The sequence below is a fragment of the Sturnira hondurensis genome, unplaced genomic scaffold (assembly GCF_014824575.4).
Source record: "Sturnira hondurensis isolate 20B ecotype Veracruz unplaced genomic scaffold, ASM1482457v3 Scaffold0009182, whole genome shotgun sequence".
Classification (NCBI taxonomy): domain Eukaryota; kingdom Metazoa; phylum Chordata; class Mammalia; order Chiroptera; family Phyllostomidae; genus Sturnira; species Sturnira hondurensis.
The window spans coordinates 624,442-646,921 of record NW_028081813.1 but is presented as its reverse complement, the minus strand read 5'-3'; the positions used below and the strand labels follow the sequence as shown (position 1 = coordinate 646,921).

The window sequence follows — 22,480 nt, the reverse complement described above, 5'->3', positions numbered from 1 at the left end:
TAAAAAATGGGAAGAGTACAACAGTATATGATATATTTAAGCAGAGGCTAAATTATCACCTAACAGATGCTGTAGAAAAAGTTCTTTCAGTAGATAAAGTCAGGCTACAACACTAACATTCCTTCAAACCCTGTAAGTTACCTGGCTGGAAACCAGAAGGTAAACTTCTACTTCATAACAGACTGAGTTTCCCAATGGCAGTATATAAAACAACTAGCTCTAATGTATGGGATCCCTGTACATGACACTATGGGGACAGCCAGGGATGGGAGGAACAGAGGGAGAGATGGTGGTGGTGATCAAACAAATTCATGAGATACTAAGGATGCTAAGGAAGGAATTCCTGAATTAGGGGGCAGACACATTCTGGACTCCCTAAAGATCAAAGGTCAATTCCAAGCCTAAAATTTATAACTCCAAGAACATAAATCAGATCTTGGCTGAACCATTCAGGGTTATATCTAAACACAAGGATCTAAGAGGCAGAAAACAGTGCCCAGGCGGCTCAGCTGACTCGAGCATCATCCCACGCACCAAAGGCTGTGTGGGTCCACTCCCTGTTCTGGGGGCATACAGGCGGCAACCAAGCAATATTTTCCTCTCACATCAATGTTTCTCTCTCTCAAATCAATAAAACATATCCTTGAATGAGGGAAAATAATAATAAAAGTAAAAAGCAAAAAGTAGTTATCGTGCAAGCCAAACTTAACACATGGAGTTGAAAAGTGAGTTTTCATAAAGTGACTAACCATCTGGGCCCGACCTGACCTGCGCCTTTTAGGAAGCGAACCCATTCGCTGGGTCAGCCGCCAATATCTTCAGAGGGAATCTGAACTGAGAGGTAATGGGGCTACTCATTTTCCCTTAATCCCATGCCATAATGCAACGAAGTTCTGTTGAGAAAAAGAAAATCATAAAACCCATCCATTATTGTCCTTTCGGTGGAGAATATGCAGTTAAGTAAGCCTTGCACTATTATAAAAGGGATTCCCCTGAGAGATATGGTAGACTTCCAAACCAGACATTAAAAAAAAAAGACATCGAAATACCGGGTTTAGGAAGACTCACGAGAGAGCTCCAATAACAACAGAACAGGAATAGAACTTGTTTACTAACTTAAACAGCAGTATCGATACTCACCGTCTGAAGATGTTTTCCGCTTACTGTTCTCTACCCAGGCAGGAACTCCCCCCATCGCATGCTGGAATCTAAGCAAAAACAGGAACAATTTGTATGGCAACCAGTTACGTCCATAAAGCTTGATACATTTAAAGAATACAGGTTCACTCATCCTTGAGAACATGTACAGATTCTCTTCCAAAGAAGTTATTGTCTTAAAGAACAGAAGGTCCACTCACCCAAAACAGTTCCGACATGCTTACTTTGGATACTTTCATAAATCTCTAACCACCTAAATAAGTCCTGGATACAGGACGCCTGGATACCTAGTTGTTAACTTTTTACATTTAGTTACGTGATTGTCTTATTTGTTCATTTCAACACACCTGGGATCTTGGGACTAAGTAAGTCAGTCTCTGAGCATATAAACCAATGCTATAGGACACAGCATATGATAGAATATGTCTGAAAAAGAACGACCAGACTGCTAATATAAAACCTCTACCATACATCTTTTCACTAAAATGGGAATTCCACTCTGAAAAACATAAGCATTAGGAGAAACAGGATAGTTATACTCTGAAAGGCTGGTACCCAGAAGAGCACAAAGAGCCATTTTAATTGTATTATACAGAAATATAGACAAGCTCACCAAACCAAGCCCACTAGCCATAAAAACTAGACAACTGGACAAAATACATGAAACTGTTTTCAGGAATTAGACAACAGGCAACACAGTGGTCTCTGAGAAAGGAAGTAACCAGGTGAGTCATCACCACCAAGAGTTCCCCTGAAGGCATTTTAAAAAGACCGTGGCACGGAGGAAGAAAAAGATCAGACTTGAAAGAGGCTGAGACAACTGGAATCGGAAGGGCAGTGGACTGCAGAGGAGAAAGAGTCCCAGAAATCTGCACAGGTGTCCACCGACAGACACTTTTGCTGAATACTAAGCTGCACGCTCACAGGATGAAAACTCCATGTGGTCAAGCAAAGACTAAGGAATTGGAAGTCGCACAAGTCCCAAAGCTCACTCAAGTTCCGCCCAGTGAAAGAGAGAAGGTCCTTACTGAACCCCCAGGGCATTCAGGAGAGATCCCAGAAATGGCCTACCTTAGTAACAAAGCCAAACCAACCTAGTGTATAATATGGTACTCTAGAACAAAACTAAAAATAAATCTTGAAAGGATCAAACTGATGTCCAAGTCAATTAATGGCCTGCCAACACAAAGTTCAAGGCTCATTAACAGCAAAAAATAAAATCAATGCTGAAACAACACATTCCTCAGAATCCAATCAAAACCACTAGACCTGCATAGAAGCAGAAAAATATAATCCATAACCAGAAGAAAAATCAGCCAATAGAAACACACACAGAAATGACAGACCTAACAGAATTAGCATCTGAGGACTCTGAGATAGCCAATATGAAAATATTTTCAAGTACTTAAAAGAAATTTAACATAACAAAAAGTAAAACAGAAATTAAACAAGATCGCAAGCTGAAAAGATCTAAAGCTGAAATAACAGGTTCACTAAATGAGCTTAACAGATTCAAAAGAATGCATGTTTCATTTACATGACACTCTGGAAAAAACAAGTCTGTGAGGACAGAAAGCATCAGTAGTTGTCAGGGGCCAGAGGTACAAGAGGTCGAGGAGAGGGTAGACTACAAAGGGGCAGAAGAGAACTTTTTGGGGTGATGGCAACATTCTACAGTTTGACACCAGACCTTAACCACTGTGGTGCTTACAGGACTACATGTCTAATGAAGTTTTACAAAGATACTTGAAGAGGAGTATCTTTTCACTGATAATTATACTTTAATTTCACTGTATATATACTTCAATAAAACTTTCTAAAAAAGTGATAATGCAATAAATCTCTACAAAAATTATTAAGGTCAATATAAACAAAATATTTAAAAATATTTTTAAAGATCTGCAAGTTTGAACTGGAAAAATCAATACAAAATCATTGTTTTAAAATATACACATATTTCCTAGCGCTGTTCAACTAAAACAGGCCAGAAGTTGTGAAAGAGAGACGGTTTACCACGTACAAATGAACAAACAAGTAAGCAATATTACCACTGTTTTTATTTGGATGGTGGGATTATAAGCTTTTCCCAACTTTTTTTGTATTTGTATTCTCTCTTCCCCGTTTCTTCGAAGAGCAATGCTCATACTGTTTCAAAATGGAAACCATACTACCCAAGAAGCTATTACAACCAAAGACAGAGCAAGTCAAAATAAACCACTGGTTATAAATACCTCCTGGTTAGCCCTGGCTGGTGTGGCTCAGTGGACTGAGCACCAGCCTGTGAACCAAAGGGTCGCCTGTTCGATTCCCAGTCCGGGCACATGGGCCAGGTCTGGTCCCCAGTTGGGCTCATGTGAGAGGCAACCCACATTGACTCTTCTCTCCCTCTCTTTCTCCCTCCCTTCCTCTCTAAAATTAATAATAAATAGAATCTTTAAAATAAAAAAATACCACCTCTTGGTTAAAATCATATGAAAAAGAATACTTACTCTTCCTTAAGCCTCTTTTGAAGCACATCTTTTGTAAGTTTACTTTCACTGGCATTTTTCATCATTTCTTTCCGAAAACGGTTGTTCACCATGTCAACCCTATAAAACACAGAATAGCATGCTTTAACTAACTTTTAAAGACTCAACATAAATAGTTGTTGCCTCTGGTAGTTTGAGAAAACTGACTTAATTGAAAAATATAGGTTATGATTTGTAAGATGTAGAACATCTCGGACGGACATTCTCCATTCTTCCCAACACATAAAGGAGTCTCCAATATTTCAGATCATCCAATTTACTCCGTAAGAACTAACAGTTCAAATTCACAAAGACTTTAGACACAACTTATGCCATTCACCTAAATAAATTCCAGGTAAAACAAAAAAAATCAAACATATAAAAAACACACCTTAAAATAATACTACGAACGAAAGATACAGGCAAACATTTCTCTCTCTCTGATGGACTTTTTACTTTTTAAAGACAAAAGAATAAAAAGATTAATAGATTTGACTATAAAAATTTTAAATATTCTGACAGACAACATTAAAAACAAACTTAAAAGGCAAACAGAAAACCTGGAGAAAAACCTACATAAATTTGACGTACATAGGTTTGAAATTCTCAACATGTAAGGAGCTAATGTAGCAATATCATTAAGGAACAGTCTCATCCTGCCATTTGTGACAACATGAATGAAGCTGGCGGACATTATACTAAGTGAAATAAGACAAATAGGAAAAAATATCAAATAATCTCCTTATACGTGGAATCTAAAAAGAGAACACAGAGAAGCAGAGAATGGTGGCATAAGGAAAATGGGGAGAAGTTGGTCAAAATTCCAACTATGCGGGATGAGTCCATCCAGAGAGCTACCATACAGCTTGCTGACTACACTTAGTAACACTGCACTGTACACTCGAAATTCACTAACAGGAGATTTCAGGTGCTCTCACTACAAAAAACAAAAGGGGGGGGAGACTGTGAGAAGAGACATGTTAATTAGCTTGATTAGTAATCATTTTACAATGTATATCAAAACATCACGTTGTATACCTTAAACATAAAGTTTTTACTAAAAAACAAAGTCTCCAGTAGACAAATAAAGGTATAATGGAAACTATTTTTAGGAAATACTGGTGACTAATAACAAAAATGCTGTCTCAACACAAGTAGATATTTCCCATCCGTTAAAGTGATAGAGTCTGAAAAAAAGGTGAGTCATTTCTTATAAAAATGAAATGCAATGGGAGAGTACAATGAGAGAGTACTTCTCAATGGGAGAGTACGTTGGCAGAACTTCATGCTCAGTCTAGCAGTATTTATCAAGAACCTTAAAAGTCTCTGTGCTTCTTGAATAAGTAATTCTACCTCAGACAATCTTTCTTAAAGAATTAGAAAAGTGAGACGTTTATGCAGATACGTGTCTCAACATTAACTTATTATAGGGAAATTTTTTTTAAAAAACTACCCATGCAAGCCCTGGCTGGTGTAGCTCAGTGGATTGAGCGCAGGCCTACGAACCAGACGATCGCGGTTCGATCCCCAGTCAGGGCACATGCCTGGGTTGCAGGCCAGTTCCCAGCAGGGGATGCACAGGAAGCAACCATACACTGATGTTTCTCTTCCTCTCTCCTTCCCTTCCCCTCTAAAGATAAATAAATAAATATTTTTAAAAAGCTACCCATGCAATAAAAGCTATGGAAATTATGGTCAATTCATACAATGGACTACATAATACACCCCTTAAAACAAGTTTATGAAGGTGTTTTTCTTTGTTTAAGTGGGGAGATATGCTTGCAATACAGTCATTCTTATCTACTGAAGCACATACTGTGTATTTTCCAGCCTTTTCTCAGTTTCAGGCATCGTGCTAAGAGTTCTACATACTGTTTCATTTTATCTCAAAAGGCATCTGATACATTGGGTTGGCCAAAACTTCGTTATTCTTCCTAATGTGGCTCTGGTAACACTTACATATCTTTATCATTTCAAATGATTTTGTTAGATTGTATTGTGACAGGTGTTATTATGAGCATGCATTTAAAAATAAACTTAGTAAAAAAACGGGTGAATTTTTGTGTAGCCACTTTAATACTGAAGATGGAAAGAATGACATTTTCAGCATATTATGCTTTATTATTTCAAGAAATGTAAAAACGCAACTGAAATGCAAAAGATTTGTGCAGTGTGTGGAGAAGGTGCAATGACTGAGCAAACGTGTTGAAAGTGGCTTGTGAAGTTTTGTGCTGGAGATTTCTCCCTGGACGACCCTCCAAGGTCCAGTAAACCAATCACAGTCGACAGCGATCAAATCGAGACATTAATTGAGAACAATCAACATTATAGCACTCAGGAGATAGCCAACATAATCAAAACATCCAAATCAACAATATTGTTGGTAAAAATGAAAAATGAGTCTTTTATTTTACAGGAAAAAACCCACATGGACTTCTTGGCCAACCCAACAGTTACTGTCGTCATCTCCATTTTAAAAACAAGAAAAGGTAGTTCCAATCTTGTCCACAGGTGGTTAGGACCTGGCCAAATTAGAAGGCAAATTCAGGCCTAGATAACACAGAATAGAAGAGAAAGAGAGAGAGAAAGAGAGAGAGAGAGAGAGTAGTATGTGAACATGTTAACGGTGGTCCTACCTCTGTGCAGGATTATGAAGAACCTTTTCCTTCCTGTACTTTCCAGTATTTCTCAAACCTTCTCACAACCACATTCTGTAAAGAGAACTCTTTTCAAACCTATAAATAACTCTTAAAGTATCCAGATGGATTCTGGAAAATTTGGCAACTTACATTTCCTCATCTTCATCTTCTTCATCCACCCAAACTGGCTTCTTCTGACGTGGAAAATTATCTTTTGCCTCATTCTCCACTTCTGAGTCCCCTGAGTCCTCCTGTACTTGAACCTAGAGAAGACAAAATGCCCTCAAGCACTGAGTTTTTCATACCCCATGGCGGCTCCCAAACACACGACGTTAGATGGCCTGTGGAATGCTTTGCTTTGCAGGCCCTATGATGAAGTAACAGGAAAGAATGCTACCACAGCAAATGCCAGAGGAAGAATAAAAAGTGAGAAAATAAGAGAATGGTACCACACATTGGACACAATGAGTAAGATGGAACAGTCAAGGAGAGAACAACAACGTGGTCATTGAAAAAGTCCAAGTCAGACAAGAACAAAAGGTAAACTGACTGATGAAGGAGCAGGAAAAATCCCAGAACTACAGAAATTATGGGACCAGAGGCACAGTAGCATCAAAGATCAAGTAAAATGACTGAATGTCATAGTTAACTTGAATTTTAAATTCTTAAGACATACCTCTTCTCCATTTTTCTGTCATTCCTGACCTCCTACCTTAAGAAATGATACACTGAAATGGGGACGACTCTCAACAGCACAACTTTAAAATTGTTATACCACACTATCAAATCTAAATCTAGACCACAGAATATCCCCTGAAGTGAGCTCTTGTTTTCGCCAAATCACGCTGAAATGAACAAATGATTTCCACTGGCTGTCACCAGCCTGTGACCCTTCAAAGCCCAGTAAATCTCACCTAACAGAGACCGTTTCTCTTCCTGACCAGGAAACAGTGACCCAGATGGGCGTTTTTCCAGTAGTTCATACACCTACCAAATTTCTGCAGCTTCTCCTATAAGCCCCCATATGAGTTCCTGGCAATTAGTTGGTACTTGCTAGATCCACGTTTATCAAACCATGATGATCAGTGAGGCTTTGCTCGGCCACATCACCTAAAATTTCACAGGCCTTCTCTACATATACTTATCTTCCCCCCCCCCAAAATGCTTTTGCTTTTTTTCTCTTCAGCACTTATTGTGAATTTTACAGTAGTGCTTATCTCCTTTACCTTCTGCCCCCGCCATTAGTACATAAGCTCCAAAAGGGCAGGGGGTTTTGTCTGTTTTTTTCCAATGTCGTTGCTCCTCCAGCGCCTAGAACAATGCCTGGGGCTCCCAATCTTCGGGGGCAGGGGCAGGTACGTAATAAAAGGGACGATTTTTAAAAAGTGTGCTAAAACTATAACCATGCACGGTTCCATTGCCAAGTTTTTCATCTGGCACCCAACAGACTCACATACATTTGTTGAATAGACGAATATGTGGTCATTCTCAAAACTGGAGAGTCACTCACTCGGAGAGATGCTAAAACACAGACTCCCAGGCCCGGGCTCACGAATTCTGATCCACAAACGAAGTGGAATTCCTGAATCAGCAGGACGTATTAAGGCAGGGAATCGAACGACCACGAGAGAAGAACCACTGAGTCTGAGGATAGTGGAGCTGAGCACTGCTGACTACAATCAAAGATGCTCCAGACTACAGTTCACTCAACAGAACGTGCTGAGCGCTAACCGGACACCAGGCACAGCCGCTCCCAACGGGGCGGGGAAAGGCGCGGTCTCCGCCCTCTCCAGACCGCTAGGCCCTCTCGGCGCCCGGGTTCTCCAGCCCCCTCCCACCTGGGTGCTCGCCGGCGCCTCAGGTCGTCCAAGCTCCGCCTCCAGATCACCGCCTACCCCGCGCCCTGCGGAGCGCGCTCGGTCCGGGCACTGCGGCCTCCCTCACCCGCGGGCCTCGCAAACGCTGCAGAAGCGCATCCTCGTTGTCCTCGACGTCGCCGAAAACCAGCTCCTCCAGACACCGCTCCACTGCCGGCTTGTCCTCCTCCAGGGCCAGACGGTTCCGCTGCCTGAGCCGTCTCTCCTCCTCCGCCGCGACTGCGATCGCAGCGGCCGCTGCTCTCGGTCGGGCAGGCAGTTTCCGCTGAGATGAATAGGCAGCCTTTCGGGGCGGTCCGCCCGGTCTCGTTCGGACTGTCCTGTCCGGCTTCATTCGGGCCTTCCGGTTTGGCCTCGCTCCGGTTCTCCGGTCCGATCTCGTTCTGTTCCTCCGTTCGGGCGGCATCGTTGGGTTCAGAAAACGCAGGCGCTCACGTGGACCCTCACCGCGCATGCGCCGAGTCACAGCGTTCTCGGCTACCGCTGAGGCCCGGGGGTTGCAAGGAGTCTGCGCAGCCTACTAGCACGTGACCAACACTTCTGCCCTAAGTAACGCCCACTCCCCCGCACTAACCCCTCCCCGTAGGGGAGTTCCTCCGGGAGGACCAATCTTCCGGGTGGAGGGGGAGGCGGCGTGACTGGAGTGGAAAATTTTTTCCAACACAACTTAGCAGCTGCAACTGATTGAAAAGTACGAGAAAGCCGCACTATACACTGAGATCACTGAATGAAACTTCTGTTCTTCATGACTTTTTAACCACTCTACTTAACACGAGCCCGTATTGAATTTTTCACCCCTTCGTATTGGTACGGCCCTTGGAGTACGGAGCCTGCAGAGGGTCCCACGCTGGAAGAGAGCGAGGAGGGTATGTAGGGAAGTGGGCCAATCGGGGCGCGGGTCACGGCGCAGGCGCGCTGGGAGGGAGGGCTATGCTAATGTTGTTGATATCCTGGGGCCACCCTAGTTAAAGGGGGGGAAATCCGGGGGCTGCCGCAGCCGCCACCGGTGTGGGCCCAGACTGGGCACCCCTGTAATCGCCGTAGCCCCGGGGAGAGGCGCCTGCCCCCAGCTCGGGGAGGGGGCGCCGCGGGCCCGGGGAGCACGGACAACCCCTACCCATGAGGCCCTGATGGAAAGCACAAAGGATCTGGTGAGAGCTGAGCGCGGCAGTCGCTTTGTGTGCCAGGTGGGGGGGGACGCCTGCAGCTCCCCGACCCCAGGAGCCCCTTCAGCTACTTGACCCGGTTCCCAGGCCTGCTTCTCCATCCCACGCCCCCCTCAACCTCCGGAGCTCCCCTCCCCCTACCGGCCGTTAAACGATTCCGGGGGTTCCCCTCCCCCCTCCCCCTCAGCCCCGGACTCTTCGGGGTTCTCTCTACACTCTATATACACTTTCTGAAAGAAAAAATTTAGAAGAAAGTTTTCCTCTGTCCCGCCCCCTCCCCCTTCAGCTCTGGCTGGTGGGTGTGAGGGCGAGGCTGCATTTGAGACTTTTACTTTTTCAGCCGCCTAGGGTGGGAGAGGAGTCCTCACTTGCCCCAGGGGGGCACAGCTGAGGCGCTTTGCTGGGCAGGGCGTCTCTCCCCTTTGGGGCAAGTGCCGCGAGGCATTTCGCACGTGGAGGTGGAAATATTGAAAGGGGGCGGGGTGGGCACGTGTGGGAGGGCGAGGTGGGAGTGGTGTTTGGGAAGCAGCTGCGGAGACTAGTTTAGTTTAAAAGGGTTCTAAGTCGGTGGGCTTCTCTGACCTTTGCGTTCTCTTTTGTGAAATAAGAATCCTAACGTTTCAGAGTCGGAAGAGACATTAGAGGTCATCCAAAGCAGCCGTCCCCTCCGCAGCCTCTCTGACAAGTGGTAGGTAGTCTGGTCTCTGCTTAAACCCCTACAAACTCTGAGCGGTCACTGCTGCCCAGGAAAGCCCGTTCCGTTTTTCAGCGGTTCTGATCGTTGACTGCCCTTAATAGACCCGGTAGTCTCAATAATGTCCTTGTTAAGTCGCTCCCTTTTTTTACTTCTCAAATTTTCTCTCACATCCTCCTCACCCACCCAACGCTCATTGGCCTATATTTTGTGTGCCAGGAAAGAACAGCAGGGAAGTGGAGGGAGGAGGGTTTGAGAGAGAGTGAGGGCCAACCGAGAAAACTCGCCGGGGTCAGTTTCAGATGCGCTGGTTTATATCCCTGAGAATGGTTGGTATTTTTCTTCAGGAAGCCTGGGAATTACAGTCTGGGAATTTCGTGGCTGTATTCTCTCATTAGGGCATCTTTTTGAAGTTAGAAATTTTAGTATCATCTCTCTAGTTCTCCTGTCTCAAAGCTCGTTGCCTAAATCACCTTCCCTAAGGGTGCTTAAAACTGCCTCTTGGGAATAGTACTGAAGCGGTTAGAAGCATCTCCTGGTAGAGGGATGACCAAAAAACCCCTTTCCTCCCCTCCTTTTGACCCGGCTGTTCCTTCCCCGCTGCTTTTCCTTCCCAGGGCCCCTCCTACACAATGTTTTCATTTTTGAGTGCTTATTCCCCAACTTTTTTATGAGAATAGAAACTTTTGCAACACTTTTAATACTTGCTTAGAGTTTACATTCTTTTTAATGCTCTTTACATTAGTACTTTGGTAGTTGGGAGTTGAGTTTCTACTATTGTCTGTCACTTAGCGTTTTTCTAATGTTCTTCACTTGGTGAGCTATACTGCCACCAAAAGTAGTTTTGTTGGCTTAAGAATCCTGAGGGTGCATGATTTCCTTATTCTAATATGGGAAAGTAGGAGTAAAAACATAACAGATAAAATGTAGAAGTAATAAGTCTGGTCTGAAAGCCAGAGAATAAATTCCGTATTATACTTTTAGTCTCCTATTTAAAATGTTAGAGCACAGACATTTTTTTCTCTGCTGCTTTTGCTCTGCTCTGGTGTGCTCAGACTGTATGTTTTTTAGTTTGTTTACCCCAGTACCAAAGAGTGTTTGGAAAGAAAATAGCAGTCTTTTTGCACCACCTCCTCTGAATAACAAATTGCTTCTATTTATATAGAACCCCATCTCAGGCTTCTGGATGCCTTGCAAATTATGGCAAAAATGTCTTAAATAAGTATCAGTTTATAAGTATCTTATTTGGGGCATGTTTTTTGACCATTGAATTTTTAATTTTATACAAACTTGGACATACAGAATTTCCTCTAAATTTAGTCCCTGGAATTTAACATGGAAATGGATACTAGATACTAAAAAGAGTTAAGAGAGCTGTGTGATTCTGTCTTTAAAGTTTTAAGTACTGTAATACGGAGCTTCAAGTTATTTCCTGCTTGCTTCAGACGTGAACTGTCATGACTTGAGTTGATTGACTTTGGAGCCATTTGCATTCTAAACACACTAGACAGGAACAACTGGTTTTATTTTAAAGAAGACATTGCTATCTTTTTTTATGGCTGGCTATATGTTAACCTAATTAGTGTCTGAACCTTAATAGATGTTCAGGTGCTTCTAGTCCCTTGGTTACATTAGAAATTAAAATCACTTAAGTTGTTTTAAAACATGATGCAAGTAGTCAAATGTAAAAGTGTAGCTTAGAAATGAAAACAATGTATTAAGATATAAGTACTATCAACCACAGAGTGCTCTGTGGTTTGAGTGACCACATTCTAAAATTAGACAAGTCACTGGTCGTTGCTCCTTGTTTCTCAATTTTTCATCTCTGAAATGTTTGCTAAGTAAGATTTAACCGTTCCACATTTATAATTTGAAGGTAATTATAATTGATACAATTACCATTGAAATGTATCATTAGTTTGAGGATTTCAAATTCAAGAAAGATAAAAAAACCACCAGGACAGTAGAAGAGGAAGGACCTAAAATAGTTAAAACAAGCTAGACTATGCCCTGTAACATTAGGACGTATTTTAACTGTCCAGAATTACTCTTAATTTTACACAAAGATTGCCGTTTGCTTTAGAGTTCATTATGATCTTTTTTAATGAACTTTTTTTTTTAAGAATTACTTTCCCCCCACAAATTTAGAATTTCTCTTCTTGCTTTGCTGGAATCCATGAGTAAGGGTGGAAAGAAAATTATTCTGTTTGAATAAACTCTGGGTAGGAGGTGGGATGGGGTGATATAATACGAAGGGCACTGGCAGAGTAGGTTAGAATTTCAGTTCAGGCTGTAACTCGCACTTTCTGGAGAAGATTCTGTGCCTCAGTTTCCTTAGCTCCACAGTGGGAGGGTAGGTCCAGAATCAGTGTTGTCAAGTAGAATTTTCTGCAGTAATGGAAATGCCCTGTACCTGTGCTGCCCTGTGTGGTAGTTCCTAGCCACTTGCAGCTATGGAGATCTTAAAAGATAGTTAATGTGACTGAAGAACCAAATTTTATATGTTATTGATGTAGTCAATGTCAATTTAAATAGCCACACATCTACCATGTTGGACATAGAGGTGTGCAACAGTATTTTCCGAGCTCAGCTAGTCTCTCAAATAACCTCTTAAGAGTTCTTGTGAAAATACAGAACCTCTCTCCTGGAGATTATCACTCAGTAGGTCTCAGTGGGGTCTCAGAATCTCTGTTTTTAATGCATGTCCCAGAAAATTTTTTATCGCATTGGCTAAGGAAACACTGCGTTAGAAGATTTCTGAGCTCCTTTCTAGTTCTCACTTTAGTGTTGATCATTCAGCGTAGGAGAAGTGAGCTCTGGACAGAGTTCGCAGGCTGGCTTGGCTCTAGCTCTGCCACCTCCTGACCTCTGTGATCCTAGGCCTGCTGCCTAATCTCTTTTGAGTGTCAGCCCTTCCTCTCTGCCTCCCCAGGTTTCCGTAAACCTCCGATCAGATGTGGCCACTGTATAAGAGAATGTAAGCTGCTATAAATTCTAATTTAAATGTGATCTTCCCAGGATCCCTTTTCTTTTTCCCTTTCATTATATCATCCAATCCCTACTTCATTCCTATAGAACTAATTGTATACATTAGTCCTTAGTTAATATATAATGGTAATTTCTTGTTCTTTTCACTATTTGGCCGTAGTTTGTAGTCTAGTTGTAGGGTATTTTAAACCTAACACCTTTTTGTATTTCTGGTGCTTAGCATAAAGACTTGTATATATTGTTCAATATGTATTAGGTAATACCACCTATTACTTTAATTGCAGACTTCAAAACTTTATTTTATATACCAGAGAAATAACAACCTGTGTACCCATAGGTGTTTAAGCCTGTTTCAATTGTCATTGTTAATACCCCATAGTTGTTACTATTTAGTGACTATATATCTTTTGAGCAAGTAGCCCCAAATATATTTTTAAATGGTCAACACCAAGAGAAATACCATCATTTTACATTAATATGATGCCAAATTGCCTGTTCAACCCACTTTGCTATATTAATGGTAATTAAAGTGATGCTGTTTGATTGTACATTTGCATTACAGCTGTAGTATGAATCCTGTTATTTGGGTAGAATCTGGACTATTGTATTTCAGGCTTAATTTTGACATGATCATCTTATTTTTAATAGCTTTTCAGGTTCATACTTAAGGATTTCTTCTGAAGAACTGAAAGCCCATTCATGTGAATTATTTATTATATCATACATCCTTCCTGTGTGGTAAGTGGTGTTTTCCTTATTTAGAAGAGAGGGAAACTGAGACCCAAGTAATTGTTATTTCCAAAGTCATATAAGTGATAGAACCAGAACCTAAAGTAGTAGAAATTTGTCTTTCTTATAGATTGAAGAATAACTTCCTTTTGCTCACTGTTACTTTAAATCTTAGAATATAGTTATATAATATATTGACCTCTCTTATCATTCCCTGGGTGCTTTTCAGTTTCTGTAGGTAGGTTATTCAGCATATTACTGCGTTCCATTTCCTTATGATTGTATCATTGACCTGAGTTTATTCTTTCTTTCACTTTGGGAAACAAAACCCCAGTAACCCCAAATCTTTACCATTTATTTTCCTCCCAATAGCAGTCTCAGAAAGAATGAAGACATAGCTGTTCAGGCCAGTGAATGGTATCACTGTGCTAGACTGTGTTCTACACCCTGTGGTGGGATGAGGAAGAAACCAGTAAGAGCCAAGTGGTTCTTTAGCTCCTACTGAGTCCATTCATTATAGTGTAGCTATTCATTTTTATTTGGAATTTTGTAAGATCACACATACAACTTTGAAATTTAAGGGTGTAGAAAATTTATGTTTCACAACTAGATATAAAACTTTTAAAATAATGTGTGCTACCCTATCAGTTTGGATAATGGAGAGTTGGTACCTTTTGATAAGCTTATTCATATCAAATGTATGCTGTTACTACTTGATTGCATATTTATATGTGTTTGCATTAAATTGTTTATTTTGTAAAGATTTTATTTATCTCTATAGAGAAAGGATAAAGGAGAGAAAAAGAGTGAGAGAAACATTAATATGTGGTTGCCTCCCATGCACCCCCCAACTGGGGATATGGCCCCCAAACCCGGCATGTTTCCTGACTAGGATTTGAACTGGTGACCCTTTGGTTCACAAGCCAGCACTCAGTCCATTGAACCATACCAGTCAGGGTATATTATCATTATTTTTTTAATCCTCACCCAAGGATATACTGGGGTTTTTTTTTAATGTTTTACTGTTTATGCTGTTACAGTTGTCCAAATTTTTTCCTCTTTGCCCCCTTCTGCTCAGCTCTCCCACAGCTCCCACAGTTGTGATCAATGTTGGTTAAGGAAACTAATCCCTTAACTGTCTCTCAACCAGTCCCCGCCTTCCTCTTCCCCTCTTGGAGTCGTCCGTCTGTTCCGTGTTTCTGTGCCTCTGGTTCTGTTTCGCTTGTTAGTTTATTTTGTTCCTTATAGTCCACCTACAAGTAAAGTAAGCTCATGTGGTGTTTGTCTTTTGCCACCTGGCTTACTTCACTTAGCACAATAGTCTCCACTTCCATTTACGCTGTCATAAAAGGTAAGGATTCTTTCTTTACTTTCTTTATTGCTACGTAGTATTCCATTGTGTAAATGTACCACAGGATTTCTATCCTTTCATCTCCTGATGGGAAGTTAGGCTGTTTCCAGTCTGGGCTATTGTAAATAACATTACTATGATCATTGGGTGCATAAGTTCTTTTGAATCGGTGTTGCAGGATTCTTAGGGCATATTCCCAGCAGTGGAATTGTTGGGTCAAAAGGCAGTTCCATTTTTTAATTTTTTTTAGGAGATTCCATACTGTTTTCCACAGTGGCTGCACCAGTCTGCATTCCCACCAACAGTGGACTGCACTAGGTTTCCCTTTTCTCCACATCTTCCCCAACATTTATTGTTTGTTGATTTGTTAATGATGGCCATTCTGATAGATGTGAAATGGTACCTCATTGTGGTTTTAACTTGCATCTCTCTGATGGCTACTGATGTTGAGCATGTTTTCATATGTCTATGGGCCATCTGTATGTCCTCCTTAGAGAAGTGTCTATTAAGGATATGCTTATTGATTTAGAAAGAGAGGAAGGGAGGGGGAGAGAGGAAGGAAAAACATCAGTTGGTTGTCTCTCATACATACCTGGACTAGGGGGGATCAAACCTGGAACCTACCTGTGTGCCCTGACCAAGAATCAAAGCCACAACCTTTCAGTGTATGGGACTTCACCCAACCAACTGAACTACACTGGCCAAGGAAAAGTTCATACTTTCATTGGAACTTTTGCTTGATTATACTAAAAGTTAATGGGTGTCCATTCTAATTACTTTCTAGATTTTATAGGGAGGAAGGTTCATCAGGGTGTCACAGCGATAAAAATGAAATTCTACTGATTTGTGACTCCTTACATTTTGCCACTATAAAAGCCTCTTTTTTGTTGTTCTACTTCTCATTACAGAAGTTTTATATATTTGCTATTTTAAACAAATGAAAAATATAAAAATGTTTAAATCATTCCGCTATCCCATCCTTAACCTGTTAAGAGTTTAGCTGTTTCTTCTGGGATCTTTCTAACTGCATATATAAACAAACATAGGTATATTAATCTGTGCAGATGCCAGCATATATTATTTCTTTTAATAAAAAATTACTCACTATACATACTTCACAATTTACATTTTTTCAAAGACTTTATTTTTAGAGAGGAAAAGGGGAGGAGAAAGAGGGAGAGAAACATCAATGTGTGGTTGTCTCTTGCACGCCCCCCACTGGGGACCTGGCCCTCAACCCAGGCATGTGCCATGACTGGGAATTGAACTGGTGACCCTTTGGTTCTCATGCTGGTGCTCAGTCCACTGAGCCACACCAGCCAGGGCAGTTTACATTTTCACTCACTATTTTACCTCTTGCCAATCATTCTGCTGATGGTTAGATTGCCTCCAGTTTTTCACTCTTACATTTTTGTTTCAGGAAATCCTTCTACGTAGATTCTTTTTTTTTTTTTTTAAGATTTTATGTATTTCTCTTTAGAGAGTGGGGGAGGAAGAAAGGGAGGATTACATCAATTGGTTGCCTCTTGCACACCCCCAACTGGGGACTCAGCCTGCAACCCAGGCATGTGCTTTGACCAGGAATCAAACCAATGACCTTTTGGTTCACAGGCTGGTCAGCACCCAATCGACTGAGCCACACCAATCAGATGTCACATAGATTCTTGTGTTTTATGAGTATGTCTGAAGGACAGATTCCTAAAAGTGGAATTGCATGGTCAAAAGACATTTTTTAAGGTTTCTTAAGTAATGTCAAATTGTGTTCAAAAAAGATGCCATGAATTTGCCTTCCTACACTAGTTTGCCAATGTCAGATGTTATCAATCTCTCAATTTTTATGAGTTTAATGAATTTTTAAAAAGTAGTTTATACCTTCTAAAAACTAACTTTATTTTGTAAAAGGCATGCATTTGCTAGCACAGTGTTGAACAGGACAAAAGCACAGAAGTATCCCTTGCAGCGGTCCTTCCACTTCAGTTCTCACGAGACAGCTACTGCACTTTCAGTTCTCTTAGCTTTTTTGTCCAGTGTCTGTCTCCAGTATTCTCAACGTTAACTTCATACTACTCAGTGTATGAGTTTTAGATTCTCTCTTTTGACTCTTTTCTGTGATGTATAAAGAGTAACCAAATATTAGGGGAGGTTCCCCCCACCTGCAGTCATTTCGTCCCCTTATAGTCAAGGTCAATCGCTAACATGATTTTTCAGTTTTATTTTGAAGAGCAATGTGTTCAGAAAGGCATGTTACCTGAAACAATTGTATTTGATGCTTGTTTTCAAAGCTTACAGAAGTTAGCTAACAGAACCATAATTAAGAAGAAAACAGAAAAGCAGTTAAAATTTAACCCATATTTAAGATTATTTCTTTGACTCATATTGCTAATGTTCATTTTAGCTATATGACCTTGGGCAAGTTGCTTAGCCTCTTGGAGCCTCTGCTTTCTCATCTGTAAAATGGGAGTAATAATATCTGTAAGGATTAAGTACATCACTACACATTAAGTGCTTAGACTGTGCCTCACAAAGGTTATAGAACTTACAAATAAACTCCTATAGAGCAAACTGTGTTTCTGTACCAGATTAGATGTACATGAAGATGGCTTACTCTGGAAAACTGTATAGATGATACAAAAAGTGAATCTAATGACAGGTGAAGTGTTTCAGAAATTGACAAAAGCAATACTTCTAAAACAATATATTCTAATCTACTGTTTAAATATGCACGTGCAGACTTCCAGGTCTGGCCTGATCCAGTTTTCCCACTCACCTTCCTATAAACCCAACAAAAGGCACATGTAAATGACACACTACCCATGCCTTCAACTTTATTAAGAAACAGGTTTTCACAACCTTCAGATAACCTCTAAGTAGTGAAAAGAACAGGATTCTAAGAGCTCCTTCTGCTTATTCCTGTGGGTATGAAGGGTAGGAGAGGGAATGCCTAACAGGTTCACCGGAAGAGTTTAGGGGCATGGGAGGCTTAGATGAAGCACAAAATACCACTTCCAAAAGAGAAAATTCCAACACTAAGTTCCAAAATACTGAATACACGTTCGACAGTTGATAATTCTCAGTTCTCTTCTATAACCACAGAGAAGAGCTTAAAACTAAACTGCCAGAATTGGTAGCCTTAAATTACAAGCACTGTTTCACAGGGAAGGGGTGAAGACCTGGAGACTTGGAGAAATGGCAGTGAAGAGAAAGAAGAGGGGAAAAAATGAACAATGCTTCGGGAAAAGGAGAAAGCAAACTTTAAAATATATTCATGAACTAGGAACTCTAACCATGAAATGAGTTGAAAGAGAAAGAATGGACCCTATCCATAGAGAACTGTAAGAGGAAAAAGAACAGTGTGGATCAAAGCATTTAAGCTGATGGGAGGGGGAAAAAGAACCTTGAGTCAGAAATATAAAACTAGCATGGAAAGGAACAAAAACAGGAAGAAATACAGTTAGAGAAAAAAAGACGAGTGAGACAAAGGAATACCGGGAATAAGAGTAAATTATAAGGTTCCCACCAAATGGTAGATTCAAATATGAATAAAATAAACATTGAAGGAAAGCAGGGAAATCCAGAAAATGAGATTTTTTAAATTCTTTTTTTAAAGATTTTATTTATTTTTAGAGAACGGGAGGGAAAAGGAGGGAGAGAAAAGTCTGTGTGGCTGCCCCTCGTGCACCCCTAATCAGGGACCCAGCCCGCAACCCAGGCATGTGCCCTGGGAATCAACCAGCAACCCTTTGTTCACAGGCTAGTGCTCAACCTACTGAGCCACACCAACCAGGGAGAAATTTATTTTTTTAACGTGGCAGTGTAAATGGAAGGTGGACCCAAAAAAGTATAATGCGCATAATTGCTGTACCTCAAGGGGGAAAAATTACAATATTTAAAACTATCATCCAAGAAAACTCTGGAAATAAAAGATCTAAATCCGTACATCGAACGTTCATACCAGGATCTAGGTTATTTCCTAATAAATATTTAAAGATACAAATTCCCAGAGATTCCAGGTGAAAAGATCAAGTGCTTTACAAGGGCAGTTAGGTTGCTACCAGATTTCTCAACAGCAACAAACAAAACAAGACAACAGTAGAGCAGCATGAGGAAAGGAAGTGCTAACCAATGATTTTATGTTCAGTCAAATGGTCATCAGGTGTCAAGATTGCAGGAAAACAATCTTGAGTGTGCCAAGAACTCGGACTGTTGTACTCACTAGCCCTTAATAAGGGCTGAGCTTGAACAGGTAGAGATGTTTAGGAAATCTGCAAGAAGACTGCAATGGAGAATATTTCATTCATTTCCAAATAAATGTGAGGAATCGTGGCATCATGCTGTTTCGGTAGCTGGACCACTTTGATCTTTCTCATCAGCCTGCTGAACTGTTCCGTTTTCAGAAGTAGATACCATCCCCCAAATTTTCTGATATCCTTTTTTTTTTAACTCTTAGCTTGTTGAATCAAAGCAGCTAAATTTTATACAAGTTCAGCGTCATTTCCTTCAAGGATTAACTCATCTTTCTGGGCTTGAGATACTAACCAAACAACACCAGACCTCACGGGAACTCTGCAGATGTATTTCTTTGCTCAAGAAATTTTGAATTTCAACAAGAGAACCATTCTGAATATCCGTGTTGATGGGGAATTGAGTGTACATAGACTTCAGCTTGTAGCTGAAGACCACCATAACACCCTTGATTGTGTTGGGTACATGACTGCAGAGAGTGTGGGAGGTAGCCAATTTCTTTCTATTTCCCTCCATTCGTCAACCCAAGGCCTCTTCTTTTTTCCCCCCAAGGAGACTGAGTTCTACATCGATGTGATTGAGGTCCCTCCACAGGCTGCCTCTGGGGCCCTTCACAATAGCTGTGCATGCCTTCAGAGTAGTGTTGACATTTTCTGGAATGTTGACAGTCTGCTGAGAATGGTCTTCATTCTCATAGTAGATGGAGGGGGAAAAAAAGTTCCATTTATCTTTTTGAGCTAAAGTTAAAATCAAGAGTAGGGGCATAAGTAGAAGAATAGTGCCTAAACGTTACATGTTCTTGACAAAGAATGCAGCTAAATTTTAGCTGAGGGGAAAGGGAAAGAAGAGGAAAAACTAGAGTAAAATTAATGAGTATAGGTTAGGTATTAGGAGTGATGCAGGGGATATTATCTGAAACTGAAAGAAGAGGTTAGGTAACAAAAATATACCTGGTATACTCTAAAAGGTACAGGTATACCTCGTTTTCTTGCACTTTGTTTTTTTGGGCTTCACAAATAACTACATTGTTTTTACAAGTTGAAGGTTTGTAGCAATCCTGCACTGAGCAAGTTTATTGGTGCCATTTTTCCAATAGCATTTGCTTATTTTGTGTCTCTGTCACATTTTGGTAATTCTCTCAATATTTCAAACTTTTCCATTATTTGCTGTGATAATCTGTGATCAGTTATCTTTGACATTGTTATTATCAAAACAATTACCATTGTTTTGGGATACCAGGAACCATGCCCATACAAGACCGCAAACCTAATACAACTCAATGCCTAACTTCAAAGGACAGGTTGCCTCTCTCATTAGGGACTAATGCAGCTGGAGACTTCAGGTCGGAGCCAGTGCTCATTTACCATTTTCTAAGTCATAGGTCCCTTAGGGTTATGCTAAATCCATTCGATCTCTGCTCTGCAAATGGAACAACAAAGCGTGGGTGACACCACATCTGTTAACAACATGGTTTACGGAGCATTTTAAACCTACTGTTGAGACTTACTGCTCAGAAAAAAAAAGATTCCTTCCAAAATGTTACTGCTTGTTGGCAGTGCACCTGGTTACCCAAGAGCTGTGGTGGAAATGTACTGCAAGGTTAATGTTTTCATGCCTAACACACCGTCTATTCTGTAGCCCATGAATCAAGGAATAATTTTGACATTCAAGGCTTATTATTTAAAAATACATTTCATAAGGTTATAGTTGCCACAGGTTGGGACCTGAATAGACACTTCTCCAAGGAAGGCATACAGAGGGCCTATAGACATATGAAAAAATGCTCAACAGTCACAGAGAGATGCAAGTTAAAACCACAATGAGATACCACCTCACACCTGTCAGAATGGCCATCACTAACAAATCAACAAACAATAAATGTTGGAGAAGATGTGGAGAAAAGGGAACCCTTGTGCACTGTTGGTGGGATTGCCTACTGGTGCAGCCACTGTGGAAAACAGTATGGAATCTCCTAAAAGAAATTTAAAAAATGGAACTGCCTTTTGACCCATTGATTCCACTGCTGAGAATATGCCCTAAGAATCCTGAAACTGATTCAGAAGAACTTATGCAGCCCAGTGTTCATAGCAGCACTATTTACAATAGCCAAGTGCTAGAAACAGCCTAAGTGCCTATCAGTAGATGACTGGATCAAAAAATTGTGGTACATTTACACAATAGAACACTATGTAGCACAAAGAAAGAAGAAATGCCTACCTTTTATGACAGCATGGATGAAAGTGGAGACTATTGTGCTAAGTGAAATAAGCCAGTTGGTGAAAAAAACAGATACCATGTGGTCTTGCTTATAAGAGGGATCTGATGAACAAAATAAAGTAGCAAGCAAAATAGAAGCAGAGACATGGAAACATGGAACAGACTGACAGTGGTCAGAGGGGAGGAGGACAGGGGATAATGGTGGAAAGAAGGGGAAAGGACTAGTTAGAACACATGAACACTAGTTAGAACACTAGTTAGGACACGACAGTGGTGTGGGGATTGACTGGGAGGAGCACCTGTTGGGTTGGGGGGGGTGCAATTGTAATAGAATATCAGTGTTGAAATGACTAAAGGATTTAGAATATTGCTTGAACTTAATGAAAAGCAGTAAGGTTTGAGAGAACTGACTCCAATTTTCAGACATTCTGTGTGTAAATGCTATCAAACAGCATTGTACACTACAGAGAATGTCCATGAAGGTAAGAGTCAATGGATGTAGCAACTTCATCATTGTCTTATTTTAAGAAATTGCCACAAAGACTCCGGTCAACATGGCAGCATAGGCAGACATGACTCACTTCTTCGCACCACCACAGAATTACAATTAAAATGTCGAACAACTATCACTCAGAACTGTCAGAAATCGAGTTGAATGGAAGCCTCACAACTATGGAATTAAAGAAACCACATCCATCCAGACTGGTAGGAGGGGCACAGATGCAGAATAGGCTGGTCCCACCTCCATGTGGGGTAGATAAACTTCAGGAGGAATATCTCAGGAGTGAGGAGTTCCAGCCCCACACCAGGCCACCCAGCCCAGGGTTCCAGTGCCTGGAAGATAAGTCCCCACAACTTCTAGCTGCAAACACCAGCAGGGATTAAGTTGATGGGAGAAACTGCTGGAGCCCA

At 41.0% G+C, this 22,480-nt stretch overlaps 2 protein-coding genes and 1 pseudogene across 6 annotated transcripts in view; 1 reads left to right on the top strand and 2 right to left on the bottom strand.

The window, feature by feature from the left end:
• Positions 1 to 8,686, bottom strand: part of UTP18 (UTP18 small subunit processome component) — a 36,752-nt gene extending 28,066 nt beyond the window's left edge. Inside the window, exons 1-4 of the mRNA XM_037056889.1 lie at positions 8,249 to 8,686; positions 6,455 to 6,567; positions 3,648 to 3,746; positions 1,141 to 1,208 (exon numbers count right to left, since the gene is read on the bottom strand). Coding sequence (XP_036912784.1) covers positions 1,141 to 1,208; positions 3,648 to 3,746; positions 6,455 to 6,567; positions 8,249 to 8,635 — 667 coding nt within the window. The 5' untranslated portion in view covers positions 8,636 to 8,686. The remainder of the gene's footprint in view (positions 1 to 1,140; positions 1,209 to 3,647; positions 3,747 to 6,454; positions 6,568 to 8,248) is intronic.
• Positions 8,687 to 9,091: 405 nt separating this feature from the next.
• The window catches only part of MBTD1 (mbt domain containing 1), a 74,070-nt gene continuing 60,681 nt past the window's right edge, over positions 9,092 to 22,480 (top strand). For 3 of the 5 annotated variants that reach the window (XM_037056883.1, XM_037056882.1, XM_037056884.1), the window contains exons 1-3: positions 9,092 to 9,332; positions 9,972 to 10,035; positions 13,678 to 13,767. The gene's annotated coding sequence lies outside the window, so the exon portion shown is untranslated. The remainder of the gene's footprint in view (positions 9,333 to 9,971; positions 10,036 to 13,677; positions 13,768 to 22,480) is intronic. The other 2 variants (XM_037056886.1, XM_037056885.1) reach the window with 1 other exon arrangement.
• On the bottom strand, positions 18,718 to 20,187 carry LOC118994255 (60S ribosomal protein L9-like; annotated as a pseudogene).